This window comes from Phoenix dactylifera, chromosome 14 (genome assembly GCF_051530095.1).
Source record: "Phoenix dactylifera cultivar Ajwa chromosome 14, Ajwa_hap1_PhDact_Kaust_v1.1, whole genome shotgun sequence".
NCBI classification, from domain to species: Eukaryota; Viridiplantae; Streptophyta; class Magnoliopsida; order Arecales; family Arecaceae; genus Phoenix; species Phoenix dactylifera.
In genome coordinates, this window is record NC_143203.1 from 7291919 (window position 1) to 7315851 (window position 23933).

General features: G+C 39.8%; 1 protein-coding gene across 2 annotated transcripts in view; it reads left to right on the forward strand.

The window, feature by feature from the left end:
* Nucleotides 1-8119: 8119 nt before the first annotated feature.
* The window catches only part of LOC120103924 (uncharacterized), a 40248-nt gene continuing 24434 nt past the window's right edge, over nucleotides 8120-23933 (forward strand). Inside the window, exons 1-3 of one of the 2 annotated variants that reach the window (XM_088710260.2) lie at nucleotides 8120-8309; nucleotides 10513-10630; nucleotides 22970-23050. In XM_088710260.2, coding sequence (XP_088566386.2) covers nucleotides 10530-10630; nucleotides 22970-23050 — 182 coding nt within the window. In that variant the 5' untranslated portion in view covers nucleotides 8120-8309; nucleotides 10513-10529. The remainder of the gene's footprint in view (nucleotides 8310-10512; nucleotides 10631-22969; nucleotides 23051-23933) is intronic. The other variant, XM_088710261.2, reaches the window with a different exon arrangement.

A 23933-nucleotide genomic window follows, 5' to 3' on the forward strand; every position in this document is an offset into this window, starting at 1 on the left:
TTCATTCTCTTCCAGATATGTCAAAAACTCATTGGAAAGGTATTCACTCCCTCGATCTGATCGAAGAGTTTTAATACTCTTTCCAGTTTATTTTTCTACTTCATTACGATACAATTTGAACATTTCAAATGCTTCAGATTTATATCTCATTAAATAGACATAACCATACCTCGAAAGGTCGTCTGTGAAAGTAATGAAATATGCATATCTGCCTCTAGCATTTGTGCTCATTGGCCCACATACATTAGAATGTACTAGGGTCAATAAGTCATTGGCTCGTTCACCTTTTCCAGTAAAATGTGACTTGGCCATCTTACCAAGAAGACATGATTTACAGGTTGTTAATGATTCACAATTATTAATATTGAGGATTCCCTCTTTATTTAACCTGTTCATCCTGTTCTTGTTAATATGACCTAGCCTATGATGCCAAAGGTAGACATCCGTGATATTATCTATTCTAGGGCGCTTATTGGACTTGTACATTACATGAACAGGCTGTGATAATATGTAAATCCCATTACTTAATTGTCCATGCATTACAGTAACACCATTCATAATAATATCACAGTAATTTCTTTTTATTGAAATCTCATAACCGTTCATGGCCAAAAGGCCTACAGAAATTACATTCAATAAGAAAGAAGGACAAAAGTGACAGTCACTTAAGACTATTATTTGAGAATTGAATACAAGTTTCAGAATCCCTAAAGCTAGAACTGGAACTGATCTTCCATCTCCAACATTTAGGAACCTTTCGCTTTCTTCAAATCTCTCACTGACCTGTAGTCCCTGCAACGAATTACAAATATTAAAAGAACTTCCGGTATCCAATACCCAAGTCGAATTATCACATATTGAAAAATTACAAGGTGTTATCATATAAGTACCTTGATCTGTAACTGATTGCATCTTTTTCTTTGGCCTGTTCGGGTCAAGAGAGGCAATGTACTGAGGACAGTTCCTCTTCCAATGCCCTTGCTTCTTACAGTAGAAGCACTCTACCTTACTCTAATCAGCCTTCTTATTCTTAGTTTGATTTTGCTCTGCACGATGCACCTTTTTTCTTTTGATTTTTGTTTTTCTTCTTCCCTTTCTTAAAAGGACCACGACCCTTGGACGAAGCTCCCACTAAATTCACCGACCCTTTTAGGAGTTGGTGATCCTTCTCAAAAGTTTGTAGTAAACCCAACAATTGGTGATAATTTACTACCGATTTCGTCATACAAAAGTTGGTGAGAAATGGGCGGTACGAATCAGGAAGAGAGTTCAGTATAGCATCTTTCCCCAATTGATCATGAAGGAAAAAACCGAGAGTGCTCAGGCGCTCGATCAACTCAATCATGTACAACACATGATCAGTCACCGATGCCCCATCCTTCATCCGTGCGCTGAAAATAGCACAACTAGTCTTATGTTTTTCAACATCGTCGGGTGTGCCAAAAGATTCGTTCAACACTTGAACGATTTTTTCGGGCTGGGCGTTCTCGAACCAGCGACTGAACTCGTCGCTCATTGCAGCAAGCATAATGCATCGGACAGTGATACGGTCACTGAGCCACTTCTGATAAGTTTCTTTGACCGCACCCTGCGCATTAGCAACAGGCTGCTCAGGTGCTGGATCCGTTATCACATAAAGGATCCGTTCATGCTCTAGCACAATCTTAAGTTTTCTAAGTCAGTTATTGAAATTGGGTACAGTCAACTTGTCATTATCCAACAATGAACGAAGTGACAAATTAATGGCCATTTCTGCATAAAAAGAAAATCGGCTATCAGTATATGGCCATTTCTGCATAAAAAGAAAATCGGCTATTAGTATATGAATTGACAATATCCTAAAGACTTGGACTTTAGTCTAAAGGTCTTTCCACCATTTTATACAAATTTGTAGTCTCTACCTCAAATTCGAAGAATTACACTTAAATCTTTAGTGAACACTAGAACCCAATTGATCGCATATGGGCCCGAGTGTGGCTCGTCCAACCCATATGCACCTATTGGTAGGTTATGAACCAATTGTTTCACCAAATAATTTCTAGTGATAATTTTGCCCCAGTCTCTTTGGCAGGCGTGTGGCGCCTCTATCGAAGATTCTAGTTAGGTCCAACCATTAAATGATAGGGTTCCGTGTAATCAACTAATAGATGACCAAGTTCGAGTGTGGTTTGGCCCACCTGACTATCTATTGAAGGTACACTCGACTCATCATATATCAAATGACAATTCCAATGCCCGATAAGCACCAGGCATGTGGCGCCTCCAATGATTATCGAAATATTGGACTCATTATCATCTAACTACTTAATGGGAGGCTATGACCTAGTTATCCCCATAACTATTTCATTTTAAGGACCTAATAATTTTAGAGGATTAAATTAGGATAGATAAGAAGATCCGGTTTACCTAAATTCTCCCACTAACTTCACCAAGTCAGATTATAAAGAATTAGATTCAAACCGGTTAAGGAGGCACCTAAAACAGTCAAACTGATTTTCCTTACAGGCATGGGTTAACTCGAATTATTAAATGATTCAATCAAAAAATGATTGACCAAATCGGCTAGATAAGTGAGATCGGTGGAAGGGATATGTCATTAACTCGACAAAGACGCATCAGTGCGAGTAGCTTCCAATTAAAAACCACCGGTTGAGTCTGCCAAACTTACCTTAGACACCAACTGGTTAATCAATTTTGATTTTGACTATCCTAATGACTCGGGCTCAACCACGGAGCCTAAATCAAGCTCCATCTTGGTCTGATCAAAGACATAGAACTGATCAATCTATAACTATTATAAATTGAATTGAGTTATCTTGATTTGATCTAATTACTACTTAGTTAGATTTAATCAATTAACTCAATCATTCCATGATTTGATTCTAACCTTAGGTCTAACCCAATTAGAGAACTTGACTTGAGCTAACCCAAACCCCCAAGACTTATGCAATTTGTCATTAAAATTCAATTCACAATTCTAGGTCACTTAATTCTCAATTAAGTGTAGTTTTATGAAAAAAAATTTAGATCATTGTATAAGTCTTAAATTAGATGTTAATTACAAATTTTTAGTTCTTAAAATCAGATCTAAATTTGTGAATTAAACATTCTGATTTCATATTTAATTCATGTTTAAATCATTAACGATTTATGTTCATATATCACATATATAAACTAACATGAATTAACTTAAATAACATGCATCATAAGCATTTATTTTCAGATCTTATATGTCTTACAAAATCAGAGATTAAAAGGATCATAAATTGCATTTAGATCTAATCTAAATAAGTTTATGATTTCAAATTTTATATGTTCAATATATCACATATATTAATCATAAAATATGCATCACATGCATCCAAATTTTAGATCTAGTTAATCATGCAAAAATAGTAATTAAATCATTCATAAATCTTCTTTAGATCTGATCTAAACATATTTATAAATCTCAGATTTAATTATAATTATTTTAAGCATAAATTGTTTAAACATTCAACTGGCTCTGATACCAATTGAAGGGAAAAGCTGGTTTTTGCATTCAACCTGGCTCTGATGCGGGCGTGGGTTTAGTCCCACATCGGTTATTCGCTGGGTAGATCTTGGGTACTTATACAGGATCAAGAAACTCAAATAATACCTTCCGGCTAGCTATTTTGGGTGAGGTCCTGGGTTGTTAGAAATGGTATCAGAGCGGACCCGGCCCCATAACCTATGTGGACTAGGGGACACTGCAGCACGGATCCATTGGGCTGACCACGGGCCAATCGTGGTGTTTGTGATTTGATTTGAATAGATATGAATCCTTAGCCTGACGAGGACGTCAGGGCTTGAACGAGGGAAGTATGTGAGGACCCGTGCGGACGTGTGTTTAGTCCCACATCAGTTATTCGCTGGGTAGATCTTGGATACTTATACAGGATCAAGGAACTCAAATAATACCTTCCGACTAGCCATTTTGGGTGAGGTCCTGGGTTGTTACAAATTAAAGTCCAATAATTCAATCAAATTGAATTTATTAGTAATCCAATTACTAATTAACCCTCCAATAATTCAATAATTATTTTAATGCAACTTTTGCTTAGGATAATTTTGTCAATCGAATTGACCAAATTATCCCTGAATGATTCTTAATCATTAATCAGCCATTTGATCAACCTAGAAACTTCTATGCGTGTGACCCCATAGGTTCGAACCTAAGCCGGTAGCACAAGAACAACTTCTTGTACTAATCGAAATGACCATCTAGCAATGGTACCCGACGTCCGGATAGGCCGAATGATCGCAAAACAACATTCAAGAATCCTTGGACTATGGTTACCGTATAATTTATCCCTATAACTCTTAAATGCCAGGATGACTTCAGAGTTCTGTCAACTCTGTAATAAGTACATCCATGATGTGATTCAACTTTAGAAATCCTGTGACTTCTCACAAGGATTACCCTGGCCAAGATTTTGCTAAATTGAACACAAGGCATTATCTCCTGTTTCCAGGAGGGGTCAATTCCATCTTGACTCACAACTGACTACGCAAGTACTTGACTATACCCAGTGACCTTCCGTCACTGAATTAGAAATTCAGGTAGTCCGGTACCAAAGTACAGTGAGTTGCTTGCTAGTCACAGGTTGCGGTCTCAAGTCAGAGGGTTAAACTTATACCCATATCCACTCAGATCATCTCTTGACAGTAGAGCGTTCCAGAATTGGTCACGTTCAGTGAAATGTACTCCTACACTTCACCTGTGTGACATATCAGTGTCTCCACACTCCTTGGTTAAGAGGACAACCAACGTATATGTCATACAACGACCTAATCTCGATAATGCTGTCGTCCTAGTAACAGCATATCATTTGATCGCGAACAGTTTTAAGGACTTGAAGATAAATCCTCCTTTATCATAAAACAAGTCCTATGGACTTTATCATATAAGAGTTCATTTGAAGATGTACAATGAAATGATGAACAATGCCAAATAACATTTTATTAATTTGTCAATTCATTTACAAAATTTAATCATCAGTGCACTGACGATTAACTCTTAGAATACAATTCCTAACAGGCCACGATCCATCCCAGAAAGAAAATAATAAGAAAAAAAAGAAGAGAAGGGAAACCAAAATAAAAACCCTCCGAGTAGACAAAGGGGGGGGGGGGGGGGGAAGGGCACCTACTGAAGTTTTCGCCGGAAATATCGACGAGTCAGAGAGGAAGGATCGCGATGATCGCCTCGGGATACTGCCGGAAGGAACAGAAGGGCAGAAAAAAGAAGAGAACGGGGATCGATTGTGGCGGCGGCCAAATAAGAGCCCTTAGGGCCAGAATGGGAGTTTATATATACCTCTCCGACGGCCCGGATCGGCGAGGCTGGATCCCGCCTTTCGTCTAGATTGTGCCACGCGTCGGCCCCGAAGATCGAAGCGGTATATTCAATTTAGATCGATGCCTTGAATGCAGAATCAGGGAAGCGATCCATTGGATCGCGGAGCCCCATCATGAGCTCACGATGCGAGGACGCTTCGAAAAGCGAAAAGGTGTCGCCCCGTCTCCTCCCATTAAGGACGCCTTGAAGCACGCGGAGCGCCGAAATAATTCAAAATCTCCTGGCCCACACCAACACGGTAAAAAATAGCTACTTCCCGCGCTCGAGCTCGCGAGCGGCTTGAACTCGGAAGTCAGGGGGTAGTGTTGGGGAAAAGATGAGTCACTCCGAAACATATGGGCGTGTGGCCAGCACGTGCCTGGAGGCGCCCGACCTGAAGGCGCCCGACCTGGAGGCGCCTGCCCGACTTTAAGGCATGCAACCGGGCTCGACGTCCGACTAGACACTCGACTTCGAGACGCCCCGTCCGAACACTTGACCTCGGCATCCTCGACTTCGAGAGCCCGACCTCCCAACCGCACCACCCACCTGCTGCGATCACATCCTCCTGTAGTTCAACCAGGGACCATGCCCTGCTACCGCCGTCAACAATTAATGCGCATGGCCTCTGCTGATCTCTGGCTCACTCAACAATTAATGCGTATGGCCTCTGCTGATCTCCGGCTCACTCAACAATTAATGCGCATGGCCTCTGCTGATCTCCGGCTCACTCAACAATTAATGCGTATGGTCTCTGCTGATCTCCGACTCACTCAACAATTAATGCATGCTATCTATGGATCTCAAACCCTTTACGGCAAACAGTTGACCTGCTCGGCTACGTCTGATCAGCCACAACGACTTACTGGCTCCGGCCTGATCTCCTACGACAGTGCAATAATTCACACGATCGTGCATTAATTCGGATGATATGCTCAATTATGACGGTAACCCATTCGCGCTGTCACATCGCAGGTACATATATATTCCTCTATAAAAGGAAAACCCCTCCCTTAGAGGGGGTTGAACTCTGAAATTCAAGAGACATATTTGCTCCTACACATTAGCCCCCTCTGACTTAAGCATCGGAGGGCCGACGCCGGAAACCCCGGCTACTGGCTTTTTGCAGGTCCCCAGGAGGACGTCGTCCGCCGACGGACCGCCACCCGCCAACTCTCGCCGGAGCTCCTCCTTCTCAGCCGAGCGGTCACCCCCGGATCCAAATTCCAGCAACAGTTGGCGCTAGAGAAAGGGCCCCGCCCACGCACAGACCTTCCCGCTGGGGGGGCTGTGTTGTGGGATGGGTGCTCCAGTTTTGTCCCACATCGGCTAATCAGCGGAAAGGTCTGTGCCTTATAATGAGGAGGTGCAAACCTTTCCTCCAGAGGGCCCTTTTGTGGGACAAAACCGTGCGGGCACGGGGATACTCATCAGGTGAGCCCCCGGGACCCAGAGCGGACAATACCTCTGGAAGGGATGCGGATGCTTTCCCTGCTCGGCCGGTGTGCAGGTTGGTGTCGGGGTGCAAACCCTGTGTGGGATGGGTGCTCCAGTTTAGTCCCACATCGGCTAATCAGCGGAAAGGTCTGTGCCTTATAATGAGGAGGTGCAAACCTTTCCTCCAGGGGGCCCTTTTGTGGGACAAAATCGTGCGGGCACGGGGATACTCATCGGGTGAGCCCCCGGAACAGGGATACTCATCGGGCGAGCCCCCGAGACCCAGAGCGGACAATACCTTTGGAAAGGACGCGGATGCTTTCCCTGCTTGGCTGGTGTGCGGGCTGGTGCCGAGGTGCAAACCCTGCATCAGATGGCACTAGAAGGAGGGCCCCGCCCACGCACAGACCTTCCCGCTGGGGGGCTGTGTTGTGGGATGGGTGCTCCAGTTTAGTCCCACATCGGCTAATCAGCGGAAAGGTTTGTGTCTTATAATGAGGAGGTGCAAACCTTTCCTCCAGAGAGCCTTTTTGTGGGACAAAACCGTGCAGGCACGGGGATACTCATCGGGCGAGCCCCCGGGACCCAGAGCGGACAATACTTCTGGAAGGGACGCGGATGCTTTCCCTGCTCGGCCGGTGTGCAGGCTGGTGCAGGGGTGCAAACCCCGCATCAGATGGTGCTAGAAGGAGGGCCCCGCCCACGCATAGACCTTCCCACTGGGGGGGCTGTGTTGTGGGATGGGTGCTCCAGTTTAGTCCCACATCGGCTAATCAGCGGAGAGGTCTGTGGCTTATAATGAGGAGGTGCAAACCTTTCCTCCAGAGGGCCCTTTTGTGGGATAAAACCGTGCGGGCACGGGGATACTCATCGGGCGAGCCCCCGAAACGGGAATACTCATCGGGCGAGCCCTCGGAACGGGGATACTCATCGGGCGAGCCTCCGGGACTTAGAGCAGACAATACCTCTGGAAGGAACGTGGATGCTTTCCCTACTCGGCCGGTGTGCGGGCTGGTGCCGGGGTGCAAACCCTGCATCACTATCCAACCAAAGTCTCCTATATCCCCGGCCACGAGCAAATAGCCTGAAGTTCCGCTTGAGGGACTGCAGTACGGGAAACCCAGCCCTACTTTCTCTTCGGACCATGAAGGACGGGGATTTTTTTTTTCCTAAGAAAGTACGGGGATATTGGACCGCGCAACGACGAATAGTTTTGCTTTCTTTCCTACCGGAATGCAAATTTATGTACAAAATACGGTATGGCTCGAAGAGAATACAAGTTTATAACGTAGTTACAGAAATGGACCGGGCGGTCGGGCGGGAAACCCAGCGAACCGGACCCTAGAAATCCCAAATCTCCCCCGATCGCTCTGCCATCCCCTCTTCGAGTCCTCTTCCTCCGTGGTTCTCCGCCCCTCCTCCTCAGCCACCGACGACGCTGGAGACGGTGGAAGAGGGCTCCTGCCGGCATAGCCTCCGTGTCCTCCTTCTCCTCTCGGATACCAGCCAGGTACTCTCTCTCTTCTCTCTCTGCCCGCCCTATTCCAAGCCTCCGGCGATCCGGTCCGAGAATGATTAATTTTTCCCAGAACGACAAATCCTATTAGAAGTTACTTATAACTCTTCCAATTTCCTGATTAACTGTCACTAGTACTCTTGCTGAAAAGAATCACGAATGCGGAAATTTTTTTTTTTTTTTTTCCTGTGTAACTCTCTTTTTTCTTAGCCTTTATTTTTTTTAAAAGCGAAAAACTCTGGTATTTGAGAGGAGCATAGAAAAAATGAGTAGCAACGAGTACACAAGAGTCCAGCCATTTTTTTTGCATTTAATTTTTTTAAATGTGAAAAACTCTGTGAAGGATGACTAGTCATTAGAATTTATCTTCTAAGCAATCTAGAAGAAGATGATGGCATAGAAAAGCATTCTTCAGCTAAATTCAAATAATAACACTGGTGTCATCTTTTCTTTTCTTTTTTTTTTTTAAATATTTGATCTGAAGACCATAACTAAGCTCATGCTAAGAATTGCTGGGAAATAATTTACGCTTCAAATTGGTAGATTTACTTACAGCGCATTTCTAGTTCAAATATTAATATTTGATTTTATAATAGTTTTATACTTTCAAACTTTTATTTTGTCCAAAAAGGCATGAACTTGTTTCCTCCTGCTCTCTTTAAAATTTCACTTGTTTATATTTAAACTGAGATTGGCATATAGCAATATTATCTTATTACTGCTCGTGTTCATGGTAGCTGAGTTCTGTTTTCTTCTTTTATTAGGATTTCTCTCAAGGATTTTTTCCCAAGAATAAGGATTTCTTTCCAGTAGTAGCAAACCCTAGTTTTAGTTTTTTTTTTTTTTTTATTTCAATTCGTGAATCCTGTTTAGCTGCTGAACGATTCTATCAGTTTCAGACCTATACCTTTTAAATTGAATCATAAAGAGCTTCTGTCGAATACCAGCATTTTATGAGCTTATGTCAGGACATTGGGTACTGTGTTATAAGCTCTTGATTTTATTGATTAATTCTTCGCAAACAGGTCATCTTCCTTCTTTGATTTACACAAGAAAGAACGAATTAGATCATGAGTCAGAACTCTGCAAATACATGTAGAACAACCTGAAGAGCATGCGATCATAATAGTTATTATTTACCAGAGTTTAAACTCTTTCCATTGTTTTTGGGTGTATATAATTCTAAATGCAAATACCATTGAGTGATAGGTGTTATTGGTAACTTGACATTTGGTGTGATTTGTTCATTTAGTCATACGTATGGCATTTGCCAATTAATTGGTTAGGTGGAATGCAAAGCTTTGAAAATAATCTTGATAACTAAAAACAACAAAGAAAATAAACTTGGGGTCTGTTTGGCATCATTTTCTTTTCATGTTTTGTTTCTCTGCAAATTAGTGACATACCTCATGGAGGTTGACGTCAAAGATAGCATTTGCACGAAACTTTTGCTATTGGTTGCTTTCATTTTCACTCTTTTTGAAAGCAATAAATCTTTGCTACCAAATGCTCTAAAAATTTTAAAACAATTTCAAAAAACAAAAGTGTTTCGTTATACATGTTGTTCAATCTAGCTCTTTTTTCTTCTTGGATCTTTAAAAACAAAGATAGAAAACAAAAGAAATACCAAATGGCTGTAATATTTCTATATTTCGGAAACAAGTATCAAAGAGGGGAAATGGCAATTAGTAACACCATGACCACCACTGCCGGCAACAACAACAATGAACCATGAGTATTTCATAAATAAGTTATGACTTATGGATAACTTATGAAAAGTTTACAAAATTCATACTTTGTCAAAGATTTTTAAACTTATCCTATTTTTCAGGAATAGTTCAAAGAAACATTTGACCAATTTTAAACCTGTCAGTGATTTAAGACTTTTTTAATTTTAGAATATTTTTACTACATTTGCTGGAGGGTTCTGTTTTATTTGAAATATGCAAGGTATAAAGCCTACTCCTTGAAGGTAGTGGCCATGGCATTGGCAATTTAAGAAGACAAATAGCTGTGAAAAATGTTTCAATCCAAGATTATGTTCAATATCAAGTTGTGCACTTGAAATATAATTTGTATGATGTTAAGAAAAGGAAAAACATTGACATGCTTGTTTTGAACTTGTGAGCATGTGGTACTTTACTGGGAAATATTCTTTATGTTTAGCTATAATTCTTATCTTTCTTTGTTTCTGCAGCTATAACTAATTCTTGAATGGAGAACCCAATCATGGAGAGTCCACAGTCAGCAACATTTTCTTCTACTGATGTTGATAATCACTCAGAGAATATGATCCCGCATCATGCAAATGATGAGTAAGTGCTGGATTTTGCTGAAACTATGCTTTATTGCTGAAACCATGGTACTTTACGGGCCAGTTCAGCATTCCTTGCTTTAAAGTAGCAATGTTGTAAGTGTAATATTCATTGCATCTATAATTTTGAACGTATTGTAAATCACATATTCCATTTCTGTTATCACTTGCATGCAAGTAATTGGATCCAATCAAAGTCTGCTAATAGTTTTCATTCAGCCAAACACTTGTTCGATTTTATAAGGAAAAAGTTTATATCCTAAGCCAAAATTGCAAATTCTGAAAACAGGAGAAGGTTGAATTGCACCATTCTTAAGAAAAAAATACATATAGATTAAGAAACGCAGGATCTGTAGTTCAAACAGGTTAAAAAACAATCTTACATTGAATCTGTAATAGATCAATAATATAATAGAAAAAGAAGTGTTTAGCCAACAGGACTTGGGTACAATGCTTGACACTCCTCCAAAGGGCTTGGTCTTGGGAGAGCTCTAGCACTAAAACCCTTTGTGGTGGCACATTACACCGTATTGTTCAAAAAGGAAAAAAAGAAATGTTTAAAAACTTCTAGCTTCATGGTAGTTCATTATAACTAGAGTAATTGTTTAGGTCGGTTATAGTTTTGAAAGATGAAATAGATATGCAAATAATAGTATTGCTCAAGCCATGCAAGTTGCTGGAATAAGAGAGTCGGTGCGATTTGGTTAGGCAAACTTGAAACCAAGGTTTTAAATCCCATGGGACGGGTGTGTTCTGGTTTCTCCATAGAATGGGATGCCCCACTATCCCACCCCATCCTAGTAGCAGTCTCGGTCATGCATCCTGGTAGGATATCCTGTATCTCTCGCCCCATCTTCCTTTCTTTCTTTCTTACTACTTTTGCTTTCTTTCCTTCCTTTTTTTCCTTTTTTTCCTTTTTTTCTACCTTCCTTTCTTTTTCTTTCTTTTTCTTCTCCCTTTCTTTCCTTCTTTCCTCCTCCTCCTCTTCTTCTTCTTTCCTTTCACTTTTTTCTTTTCTTCAGCTTTCTTTCCTGGCTTTCTTTCCTTTCTTCTTTTCTCCACCCATGGATGGGTTTCTGAGTCCCGATTCTGTCCCGGTCCTATTTTTTCATAGGAATGGGATGGGATGGCTGGGATGCCCCCCGTCCTGCTAGGACTTAAAATCTTACTTGAAAGTAGTTGAAACTAAAACATACTTCACCTAGTTTGACCATAAATCCCAACCTAGGGTAGGCTCTTACCACCTTTATGTGAATTGATAAATACTTTCTCACTTTTCTTGTTGTATTGCTCTTTTTTTTGTTGTTATATAAAGAGTGCAAGATCTGAACCAAGGAGGTGTTTGGGTACTTATTGTAAAAAGAAAGGTGAACATACAGAGGGGAGTAGGGGATCAACAAATTCTATTGATGTTAGTCACATGATTGATGAATAGTTGTACATGAAATAGTTTGTTGAAGCTTTTTGAGGAGCCACTTAGAACCCATTGATCCTCGTAGTGTGCTACTATCGCTACTAGTAACTGTTATTGTAATCAACTCCATTAATTTAAATATATCCTTTATGTTTTGGGAATCCTTGGTTTGTTGTAAACTGCTGAAGTAGAAAAAAAGTTGGTTCACCAAAGTGACTTATATAAAAGACGCTTCTGATGAAAGATGTTTGATTTGTTTGGAAGTCATGACTGCTGAAGTCATTTTGTAAACATCTTTGGTTCACATCAATTTGAGTGTGGCAAAAAATGAGTTGCTGCCTATTCTAGTGTTCAATTGGTTTGGAACTAGTTGAATCCAGTCACCTCATAGGCGATGGGTGATGTTGGCTCCTTGTAGACTTTGGGATGAGAATTTCACCCTTATTTTCCTCCTCTCATTCTTTCAACAATGACTATTCCTCTATCTTATTTCACTCCCATCACTGCAAAAGTTCTTAATATTATATATATATATATATATATATATATATATATATTAATTTGTATTCGACATGTTGGATATACGTTGTAAAGGGAAGAAACAAACTATCTGAATAAAGATGGACTTTGCACTTGATTTTCACTATTTATTTTAGAAAAAGAACACAAGGAGGACATTCTGCCTTATGTCTATGGACCTGGTGATCCAAAGATGGGGCCTCCAAGAAGGACGGGGTTCCTCCAAGATCTACAATTGCACATGACTCTCGTCCTCACCCAAACCATGTGCAATAATAGTGAAAAAATGGATACTAATCCTTGTGGACCTACTTATGTTATAGGTTCCATCCGGTTGCCATCTCCTCCATTACACCATCAATAACATAATATCTTGAACTTCTGTTATTTCAAACCTTAAACAAACATGACTAAAAATACATTGATGGCAATATATAACTCATTTCATGATATTGGACATTACAACCTCATTGGCACAAACCTAAAATAAAATAAGGCATGTCAGGAAGCATAGAGCTATGGACATACATGTGCTACATGGCTTAGTCTAAAAGGGCTCATGATATGATCTAGCTAGAGATGCACCGACAGGTGAACCTTCGAGCCACATCATCAAAATCCATTGGCCATAATTGTTTATTTGGCCTTGAGCACCAAGAAATGCTTGCCCCATCCCTCAAATCTACCCTAGAACCGCATACTTGTACTTTTCAATTGCATTTGGCTTGGAGACGTTGGTTCCTTGAATCTTGTAATTTGGCTTTGAAGAGAGAGACATGGTAAGGGGAGATTGTAGGGATTTTTGAGATTTTTGGTTTGCGGCTGCACGAGCAAAACCGTAAAAGGGGACGGGCGAGATTGCTAACCTAGACTTAGGGTTGGAGGAGGTCTTCACAAATCACCTAGAGGAGCATGAATGGTGGACGATTTCTTGGAGAGGGAGAAGACAGGGATAGGGGAGGGCTTTTGAAGCTATAGGCCTAGATCCTTGGATGAGATCATCACAGATCATAATCCGGTTGAAGCTCGTGATGACCTCCACCTCGGGGTTCATTTTGAAGACCGGGTTTTCATTACTAATTGGGCTGCTCCTTGACATTGTCTTCTTCGACCTCGAGAGACCATCTTCCCTTTACAAGAGTGAGAGAGCGAGCGAGACACTAGAGAGAGAAAGTGAGAAATGAGACACTCGATATAGAGGGGGAGAGAGAAGGGACACTGGAGAGAGAGGGAGCAAGCGCATGGAAGTGAAGAGAATAGTGGCGAGGATCTCGTTTTGGCCTTAATGCACTAGTTTAAGGGGGCCCAATCCCATGAGAGCACATGGATCGCAACATGAACCATCGAATTGAGAAATAAATGGATGGCTTGAGTCCGTGCTTAACTATTGAATTGTTTTATATACTATAGGCACCGGTTTAATTTTATTACTACATCAAATCAGATTTCATAGTTTGTTTGAGTGGTTAAGGGAAAAATCTAAAGGCCCAAGTGCATGTGTTTAAATCCCATGACCAACATCAATTTTTTTCTTCTTAAAAATATATATTACATGTATTTTTAAAATATATTACATATATTTTTGTTATTATGTATTATTTTTGTACGGATGCTTCCTAGGTGCTTCCATTTACTAACTTTTTTAACCTTGCTGCTTCTATGTACCCGCACAACCTGCACTTGCTTCAAGCTACTAAGATCTAGCCTAGTAAGTGCAATAGTTGCTCGAGGGGCCATTCGAGTTGCTAATATAAACAGGCTAGGGAACTAAGTAGTGTCAATTATAAGATGCAACATGAAAACCCCCACAACAGGTACGGGTACATAGGGTAACATAAAAAATGATGGGACACCTCTAAACATTGTATGGGCTATAATAGACCACAAACTTGGACAACAATGTAACATGAACCAAAAGTGAGCCTTTATGGCGACAACATTTTGAGGGAAGGGATAGATAGATGGATGTTCACCCAACTTGATTGAAATGAATCAGAGTATGTTCACCCAATAATGTAACCAGCCATAAAATCAAGGCTGACGCTTGATCAGAACAGAACCAAGGAGATCGTGTTGCGTAACGAGGCTACAAAAAAACAATTCAACTAGAAGTTGTTGGTAGCTTGTGAACCTGGCAGTTCAGCTAGGTGAGAGGTAGATCTTCCCATGGCTTCGGACTTGAAGTGAATCCGATGAATGTTCTTTTCTTTCGAGAAGACTGCTTTTCATGGAGGGAGATAAGCGGACACTTGCTTGCCAGTATGTTCAGTCTGTGGTTTGGTAATGACTAGGTCTACACCCTATGTCGTGCATCATTCTGCTTGTCGGATTTGGCCGGTAAGAATTTTGCGTGGTCGTTCGTGTCTCTTGGCTAAACTTGAACCCATTCTGAATGATCCATCCCCGTAAAACATACATCCATATTTCAAGTATGAAATAAGAAATGTTTCTGCCAATCACATTTGGAATATAGAAACAATTTAAATTAATCCCAGCAATCTAGATTACTTTTTTAGAGCAGACCAACAATCTAGATTAGTCCCAAATATACAACCAATTGGTAGCATGATGCACAAGCCTGCAAAATGCAGGAAAAAGGAAGAAACAGCAAAATATATAATACAATATAGGAATTAATAGAAAACATGAATTCATCAAGCCACTTCACATGGTTGGATGAAGCTTGTTGGTGATGGTTGTGGTCAAATGTTTGTGGACTTGTGGAAGAGTACTTGATCAAATTTACTCAAGGCACCACAAATTTTGTAGTTTATGTCTGAAATCTCTTGTTAACAAGGGCCTTATAGTGCTTGTAGTATAAGTAGTAGTCTTATTAGCATAATTTTATCAGAATCCCTCTCCTTAAAAGAATTGTATCAGAATACAGATCTTGAAAAAGGTTCTAATGCAGCCCATAAGTGCTTACGAAGTTCATAATAAACCATGACCAATGAAGGTTAAGCCCTAATGCTACAGGAGGATTGAATGCATCCTGATTCAGATATAAGTTGTAAGTCCTTAGCAATCAAATCTTCCATGTAACATGCCCTGAGATGCATTCAAAGAAGAGAATTATATATATAAAAGAAAACTGACTATAGAAGCAGCATTGAAGAACATAAATATCACTTCGTTATTTTTCATACTAAGCTTCATGATAAGTGTTGCGTAGAATCCAAAAGTTTCGATACTGGCAGATAAGCAATAAGCAATTCTCCTACCTTATATGTAGCATCTCCAGTAGATTAACAAAAATCATTGACCAGTCTACCTGTTTGACAGGATGTGGAATAAGAGGTAGGAAGCTAAATCTAATTCATGAAAGATCCTAAGTCCAACTCTTTTTCTTTTTAATAGTATTTTTAACAAACAAGAGCATCATAGATCAAAACAATCCACATTAGATATCAAAGACCATGCAACTAAAAACTATGGTGAAATATGTCACGCCCTGAACCCATCACCCAGGCTAGGCTATGTCATGTGATCGACCCAAGTGATGGGTTCGATCCAGGTGATGGGCTTAGGGCGCGACAAAATTAAAATAATCTAAATATATTCCTAAGAAAAATACCACTAGCCCAATGTGATAGATGTTAGAAGTATACCCTAGAAGCCAATTTGGCAGACACATTATAATTGTTCTGGAACATAAAATTTGTGCTTGATCTTTTTATTGATTAATAAAATTAGGCATTTTGTTCATTCATATTATTATGTGTCCATGAATCGTCTTAGGAATTAATAAGATGATAACACATATTCTTAAGAGTTGAGAATTTAAGACGTGCCATTAGGTAGTTAATTCCTGAAATGCTCCTGATTGATGGATCATCATGAAGGACGGTGATCGATCCGATGAGATTAGTGCACAGATCGTTCTCCTTGATGGACGAGTCTTAAGTCCACAGTGTAGGGACACTGGAGTGATTGTGCAAGTGCTTGTTAGAGAATAAGGGTACTGAGCATGACCAAAGCAAGAATTCACTTGGATGTCTATCAACTCGTCAGTGACTTACTTAATGCTGCAGTTGTATGACTAGTACTTAGATTTGCGATGCCTCAACTAATCACAATAAGGTTGCTGTAGTTTGACGAGCACATAAACATGGGCCCTAAGGATCCTTGTGGTGCAGATTGGCTACATTAGGTTTACTGTCGGATTAAGGTTGCATCTAGATGGGATCTATCGATCTTGATAGAATAGGAGTGATCCTATGTGATTTATGAGACTAAGTTTGAAAGATCTTAGCCAAGGCAGTTTTGAAAAAAGAGTTTTCCAATTTCGAACTTGAGTCAAATAAATTTAACATATGACAGACGATGGAGTTTGAGGAGTTATCCATAACCTCCATCTTGTTGGAATCCACGATAGAGGTACTGTATCGTACGCTAATTGCATCTAGAGGTTCATCCATTCCGTTCTACTGGGTTGCCACTATATGTTGCTAGGTGTCACTAGTGGATTGTGGGACTCAAAAGGTATTCACTTGATGATCAGTGAACTTTGAAGAGAAGAGTTGAAAGTGTTTCAACCTATTGAAAGAAGTTTCAATGATATTATGATCTCTATCTCACTACCAGATAGAATAGAACCTATGGGGTCACATACATTAGAGGTTTTGATCGTTCAGACGGTTGGATTGTGATTTAGAATCACAATAGATCTTGATTGTCAATTTGATTGATAAGTGGTTTAACCCACTAAAAGTTAGTGAGTTAAAGAAGAAAAATTTGCAATTAGATTGCAATTTTGATTGATTCAATTGGGCTTAATCAATTAGAACTTCTTATTAGATAAGGAACTTAATTCATGAAGTCCAATTTGGATCCTAATTGGATTAGGATTCACATCATGAATCAATTTGGAGGACACATTGGGTCCTAATTGGATTAGGATTAAATCAAACAAGATGGATCACATGTTTTCTAATTAGATTAGGAAATCATAGCATGGAAGGAAGGGTTCCTTCATGCATGTGAAAGGAGAAATAAGGGAGGGGCGTGTGCCCTTCCTCTTTTATCCGCACCAAAGAAAGGAGGGGCGTCCGCCCCTCCTTTCCTTGTTTGACTCACAAGCCACAAGAGAGGGGCATCCGCCCCTCCTTTTTCTCCTCTTTCCCCTGGATTGCCACACGGCGCAAGGAGAGCCCTTGATTTTCTCCAATTCCTTTTAAGTAAGGGGTGTGGAAGAATTAAGTAAGAGGCGTGGAAGAATTAAGTAAGGGGTGTACAAGAATTAAGTAAGGTGTGTGGTAGAATTTGGAGGGATGAATCAAAGAGTGATTTTTCATTGAAATTATTCCTTGTTTAGATAGGCATGAGATGCCTATAAAAGGAGGGATGGTGTGAGGGCTTAGAAGCATTGGATGTGCCTTGATTCAGCCGCCCACCCCCTTCCTCCTATCCTTCCTGGCATGAGCAAGAAAAAGGGAAGAGAAGCAGCGCCATCTTCTTCCTCTTCGTCCTTCTTCTTTTTCCTTCCTTTCAAAGCAATCAAGGAGTTGATTGAAAGAGAGAGAAAATCATCTATCAAAAGAGGATCTCTGTAAGGGAGCTAGCACTCCGGTGAGATCAAGGTTCTTGGAGCGATCTACCTCGTATAGATACCTATAGAGGTCGGACGCTTGTGCGGCTTCAAGCGAATCAAATCATCGATCATCAGATAGAGGTGAAGATCTACCCGCTCAAAGGTAAAGATATGATCTTTATAATTCTGAATGGTAGATCTGAAAATTAATCAAGTTAATAATTTTAATCTTTTCTTAGATTTCATAATTTTTTGATTTAGAGAACTCAGAATTTTTTAAAATCTACGTTCCTTAGAACTTTCATGAGATGAACGACCCCGCACGTGTCTTTTTACTGCGGTCGTCGCAACGCGTGCGGCGGTAACCCGACAATAGAGACTAAAACCGGATTCCCAACCAATCGCCAAAGCAAAATAACCAAATCAATTAAAAAATTTGATGTCGCAAAGTAGAGTCCTCATCCAAGCCATTTATCTGTGAAGAAAACACAAAAAAGACTGTCACCATGTTGTAAAAAATCATGATAATGTTAACCACACAAGACAATCTACTATTCATGGGATTAAGCAAAGAAAACATTAAAAAAAATACCAGTACTTTTTCATGGAATTTAGACATGAAGGGTTGAATAATGTAGGTGCATTGAATATGATGGGAGGAAAAGCTAGTGTCTTGAAAAGATGGCTCAGCAGGACAGCTCACAAAAGTTGATAAAGAAACAATTGAAGTGACAAAACTCACTTTTTAATTTAATTTTTTCCCTTTGATGGCTAAGAAGTTGATTTTGTGGGTGAGGAGGCAGGGAGGCTTGTACTTGGACATAGCTGAGAATAAAAATCTAAGCATTTTGAGGAAAAAATCAGAAAAAACACAAAATTTTATAAGTGAAACCTGGGGCAATATAAAAACTCTAGCTAGAAATTGAGAGAAGGTGAGCATTGGTGCGGCATCGAGGTTGCTTCATTGTGATTTGGAGGTCACGGGTTCGAAATAAGGAAATAAACTCTCCACATGTGGGGGTAAGGCTGCGTATATCTGACCCTCACCAAACCTGCAATGCTGGGAGCCTCGTGCACTGGGTTGCCCTTTCTGGCTAGAAATTAAGACCACAAACAAGCAAGTTAGAAATCCCTAAGCTATAATTCAAAGAGAAGAAAGAAAACTAACAGATGAAGCAATTTCTTACCAAAAACCCTAAAATGACATTGTTGAGATCAAAAGCTGGAACAAAGGAAGCAACTTTAGGGGAAAATCTAGTCAAGAGCATATTGTACTTTAGGGTGCAATGAGGACCAAATGGTAGTAAAGAAGCAAGAGTAGCAATTGATCCTCAAGACTATGCTGAAGGACAAAGCTATGCAGGAATTGATGCATTATTTGAGCATGGAGGATTAGGGTGGCAAGGCTTAGGGAAGGGGGAGAGGTTTCTTTTGGGGGTGAGCTTGTCAAGAGGCCGAGGGAGGAGGGAATGAGCTTGTTGGGAGGGCGGAGGTATTAGGGAAGTGTGAAGGGGTTTGAAAAATCAAACTGAACAATACAAGTCCCTGGTCACTTTTTTGTAGTGACTGTGGTGCCTCTCAAGCTGTAATCGCTTCACCATATTTATGGAGAACCCATTTCTAGTGGGAACCCACTTCCAACCACTCACAAGTCACCGAATGGCCTGAAGTACCAACTTCTTGGAGTAACCAGGGACCATTCTGGTTGACAACTTGTAAGTAAATTTGGAAGCAATGCTAGTAAGAGCAAAAAAGCTATTGCTGACATATATTCAATAAAATTTCTAGAAAAAATGAGTGTGCTAGATAATTTCTTGATGATTACATCTATTGCTGTTGAAAATTGTTTGAAATGAATCATGCATGATTAATTGATAACATTTTCCTGATTAATCTAATTGAGATAATTACACCCTTATGCTTTTTTATTGTCCCATCAATTTGCCATACATGAGAGCGTATAGCTAGGCGTTTTTCCATATTTATTTGCTAAAGCAATAGCCCATGACTTGTCACCTTGTTCATGGTTGGGGTGGCTGTAAATTCATTCTCAGGGTAGTTTGAGAATATTAGATGTAGGTTGGGATAGTGCTGTGCTGAGTCCGGGATAAGACTAAGATGAGACTTCTGAGCTCAATGTTTGGATTGAGCCTCAACCTTTTTTTCACAAAGCCTCAACCAGCCTACCCTAACAAGTGATTGGGTTTTTCTTGTTTGGATTGAGCCTAATCCAAGCTACACCTCTACCGGCCTATATGGCCCAATGTGCACTTAATGTATGGCTCATGCAAATAGGGAAAATAAAAGAAAATAAAAACAATGTCTTTTCTCGTTGACCATTTGTCATTTACAATGCAATGGTATAGCTTCAGTGCATAAAAAGTGGTTTTTCCTTGCATAAAGAGGGCTATGGGAGAATATGGACAATTTCTCCAAAAGAAACGATAGGAGAGAGGAATAAGTGATGGATGGAGGAATGCTTAACCAAACTTTTATTGTTTGAGATTAGCCCCGGTGAGGGGGGGAGTGCTTGCCCATTAGCTTTTTGGGAAAATAATGCAGACCAACTTTCAAATGTCTCATTGAGGAGCCAAACTGAAACACTTATTTCTCACCTGCATGAAAAGTCTTTATTTTTATCAAAATGATTTTTGCAAACAGTGGTTGGAATAGACTCTTCAGACATTCTTGACTTCATTTCTGTCATGGAGACTTTCATCTGGATTGTTGATTATCAATGAATAATGACTACAACTGGGTTTAATGATATGGGATGTGGAAAAGAGCATACATGTTCTTTTTGCTTGGAGCCACTTATTTGGTGAATAGACTCTTCAGACATTCTTGACTTCATTTCAGTCATGGAGACTCTTCAGACATTCTTGACTTCATTTCAGTCACGGAGATTTTCATCCGGATTGTCGCTCATCATGAATAGTGCCTACGACCAGGTTAAATGATTTGGGATGTGGAAAGGAGCATACATGTTCTTTTTGTTTGGAGCCACTTATTTGGTGACTACTGTCTATAAGTCTTATGGATGGGGGACTTAATGCTGTAGAGTGCATTCTCATTTACTGGTTTAAAACGATAAATGTGTGAACCTAGGGTTGTAAACATAGGTTGATTACCTAGCTGGAAAGAAGAGGAGTGAGGACAGTTTATTAGTGGTGGTTCATGGTTTGACACAAATGATGCTTCTTTTGGCATTGTTAGGTGATATATTGCTTCATTGTTTCTTTCTGAGGCTTCCTGTATTCGTTCTTCATTCTTCTTTGAGGTTTTTGGTATGTGTTTCAGGGGCAATTTCTCTTATGAAGAATATCAAGTACAACGTAGCAGGTTACCCTTTCAGTAAAACCTTGAGATACATCAAAACTCAAAAATGTCAAAGTCACTTGGCAATGGGCCAGTCTAATCTAGCATTGATCCACTAGCCCTTCTGCTGTTCACCAGCCAGTCTGCTGTCATATTAGCCTCTTGATTTATATATGGGGTGTGACAGTATCCTGGTTAGCACCTAACATCCTTCTGCAGTCTTCAAGGATAGTCCTCACCATTCAAGGAATGCACTTGCCCCTTCAAAGAAGAGCAAAAGCAGCGAGGAAAGAGCAAAAACAGTGAGGGAATCACTTTCGAATTTTGATGGTGTTACCTTTCTACTGATTGTTCTGGACCACCTTGATAGCCTCCCGTAGTATCAAAGGGGCATTATTGATGTTAAGATTTTAACCCTTATGAATTCGTTGATCTTCCAATTGTGTTAAAGTAGTTAGATCTTCTCCTCTTATAGGAGGACAAAGTGATTAATGAAGAGAATGAACTAAAAGATCTTGTGAATCAAGAAAATTAATTTGAACACAGCAAATTGTGGTATCTACTTTTTATTTTTTTATATATTAGACATTTCTTAATAATAGCATATTCAACATTTGATCAACACAATCTTTCTAATGATGAGCTTTGGATCCTATTTATGGTAGGATTTTGAGCTTAAAAATTTAATTAGTATTGGCCATTGCTAAAGATATTGCAAGAAACGACAGATCATCTCGAAAAATTGAGTGTTTGGCAATGTCCTTGAAGAGTCAGCACCTTGACAGCATCAGAATACACTTCATTGCAAATTATTACATTTATAATTTTTGAATATTCCAAGTACTCGATTATATTAGCTTTATTTGCATTCTACTGACATGTCATGCCTTTTTTGTATTCTCCATCAATGTAAATTTCATGACTAGTAGACTAGGTTCTAGAAGTTGGCATCATCTTATATCCTAAGCATTTGTATTATTAGATAGTTTTATTTTATTAAAGTCTAGCTGCAATAGGTATTTAGATTTGGAGTGCTCGGACACTTTGTGACACCTAGACATGCACCACCCATGCCAAGTGTTCAGGTAGCACGAAGGGACTTGGCTAAGGTACAAATTGTTGAATTCCTTTTTTTTATTTGATAATTGAAATGGATGGTAAACCTAGTTAAATGTGGACAGAGGTGTTTGTGCTATTTCCTTTATCCTTTTTTTCTTCCTTTGTTTGTTCATTTCTTTTTGGAGGAAATAGGGATTGTGTTTGCTTGAGTTGTGAGGTAATCCACTTGTTATGTGCATTTTTCTAGGAGGCTATTCTGTTTATCCATATTGTGGGGTTTCTAATGCTCTAGGGAATAATCTTGCTAATACAGGTAGTATGGACAAATATTTGTTTGTGAACCACCATGCATGTATTTTGGCCTCTACAACCCTTTTTTATCTTTATTTTATTTATTCTTGGGAAAATGGTCACTTGGATATGATCCCTTTTAGTTGCTTTTTCTTGCTTTTCTTTTCTTCTATTCATTGTTTTAAAATACACAATATATTAATTTACAGGGAGGCCGAGCCAAAATGTGATGTCAGTGTTGAAGAAATCAGAAGTATAATGCAGGTCATTGCTGCAACTGGAAAATTCTGGTATGCAAGTTTTTGCATGTCCAATGAAAGTTTTACATTTCTGCATGTGTAAGAAAGGCTTTGTCTAAATTTTTCTATTATGTACATTGTTTAACAACTTTATCATCCTCCAATGCGACTGTCTGTTTTTGGTCATTCTAAAAATATGTGAGAGGATGTGCACATACAATTAGGTACCATTTTATTATTTTCTAATGGTGTACCAGCTTGTTTCATTATTTCAATTTTCGTATAACCTTGGTTAACCTATTTTGTATGTCATTGAATCTTATAATGCTGTTGGACATATAAGCTTAATAACCACTCAAAAATCATGCTGAAATCATCAAATTACTACGTATTTGATATTGTTGTTGCAAAATGTTGTATACTCATCTCCCTGTTATTTCATTCTAGGGTTTGTGCGTACGTGCTTCAGACTCTAAGGGACTGTTAGGATTAATCCAGTGTGATCAGTGAGAAGATAGTGTGGAGAAGGAAATAACAGGGTAGAGAGGGAGGGGGAAAGTATGTGCCAGGGTGCCTGAACCACAGCCTCTCTGCGCTCTTCCTCCCCTTCTCACACTCTCTCCCTTCCTCTGGCCTATTGTGCCGGATCTTGCAAGATCCAGCAGGATTTTTCCCAAACAGGCCCTAACTGAAAATATACGATTTCCATTGCTAGACTGGTTTGCAGCTACCTACACTGGCTTTGATGGTTAGGTTATATCTATCTTTTATGCCATCTAAATTCTTCCCTTCACCATGTGTTGTGCTCCATTATCTCCTTTTGCAATTTTTCTCTTAGTAGGCAAATAATATGTACCGTTCTGAAAATCTCTTTTTTTTTTCTTTCCAACTTTGATATCCATATAGTTGTTTGTTGGGATTGCCATGTATTGCT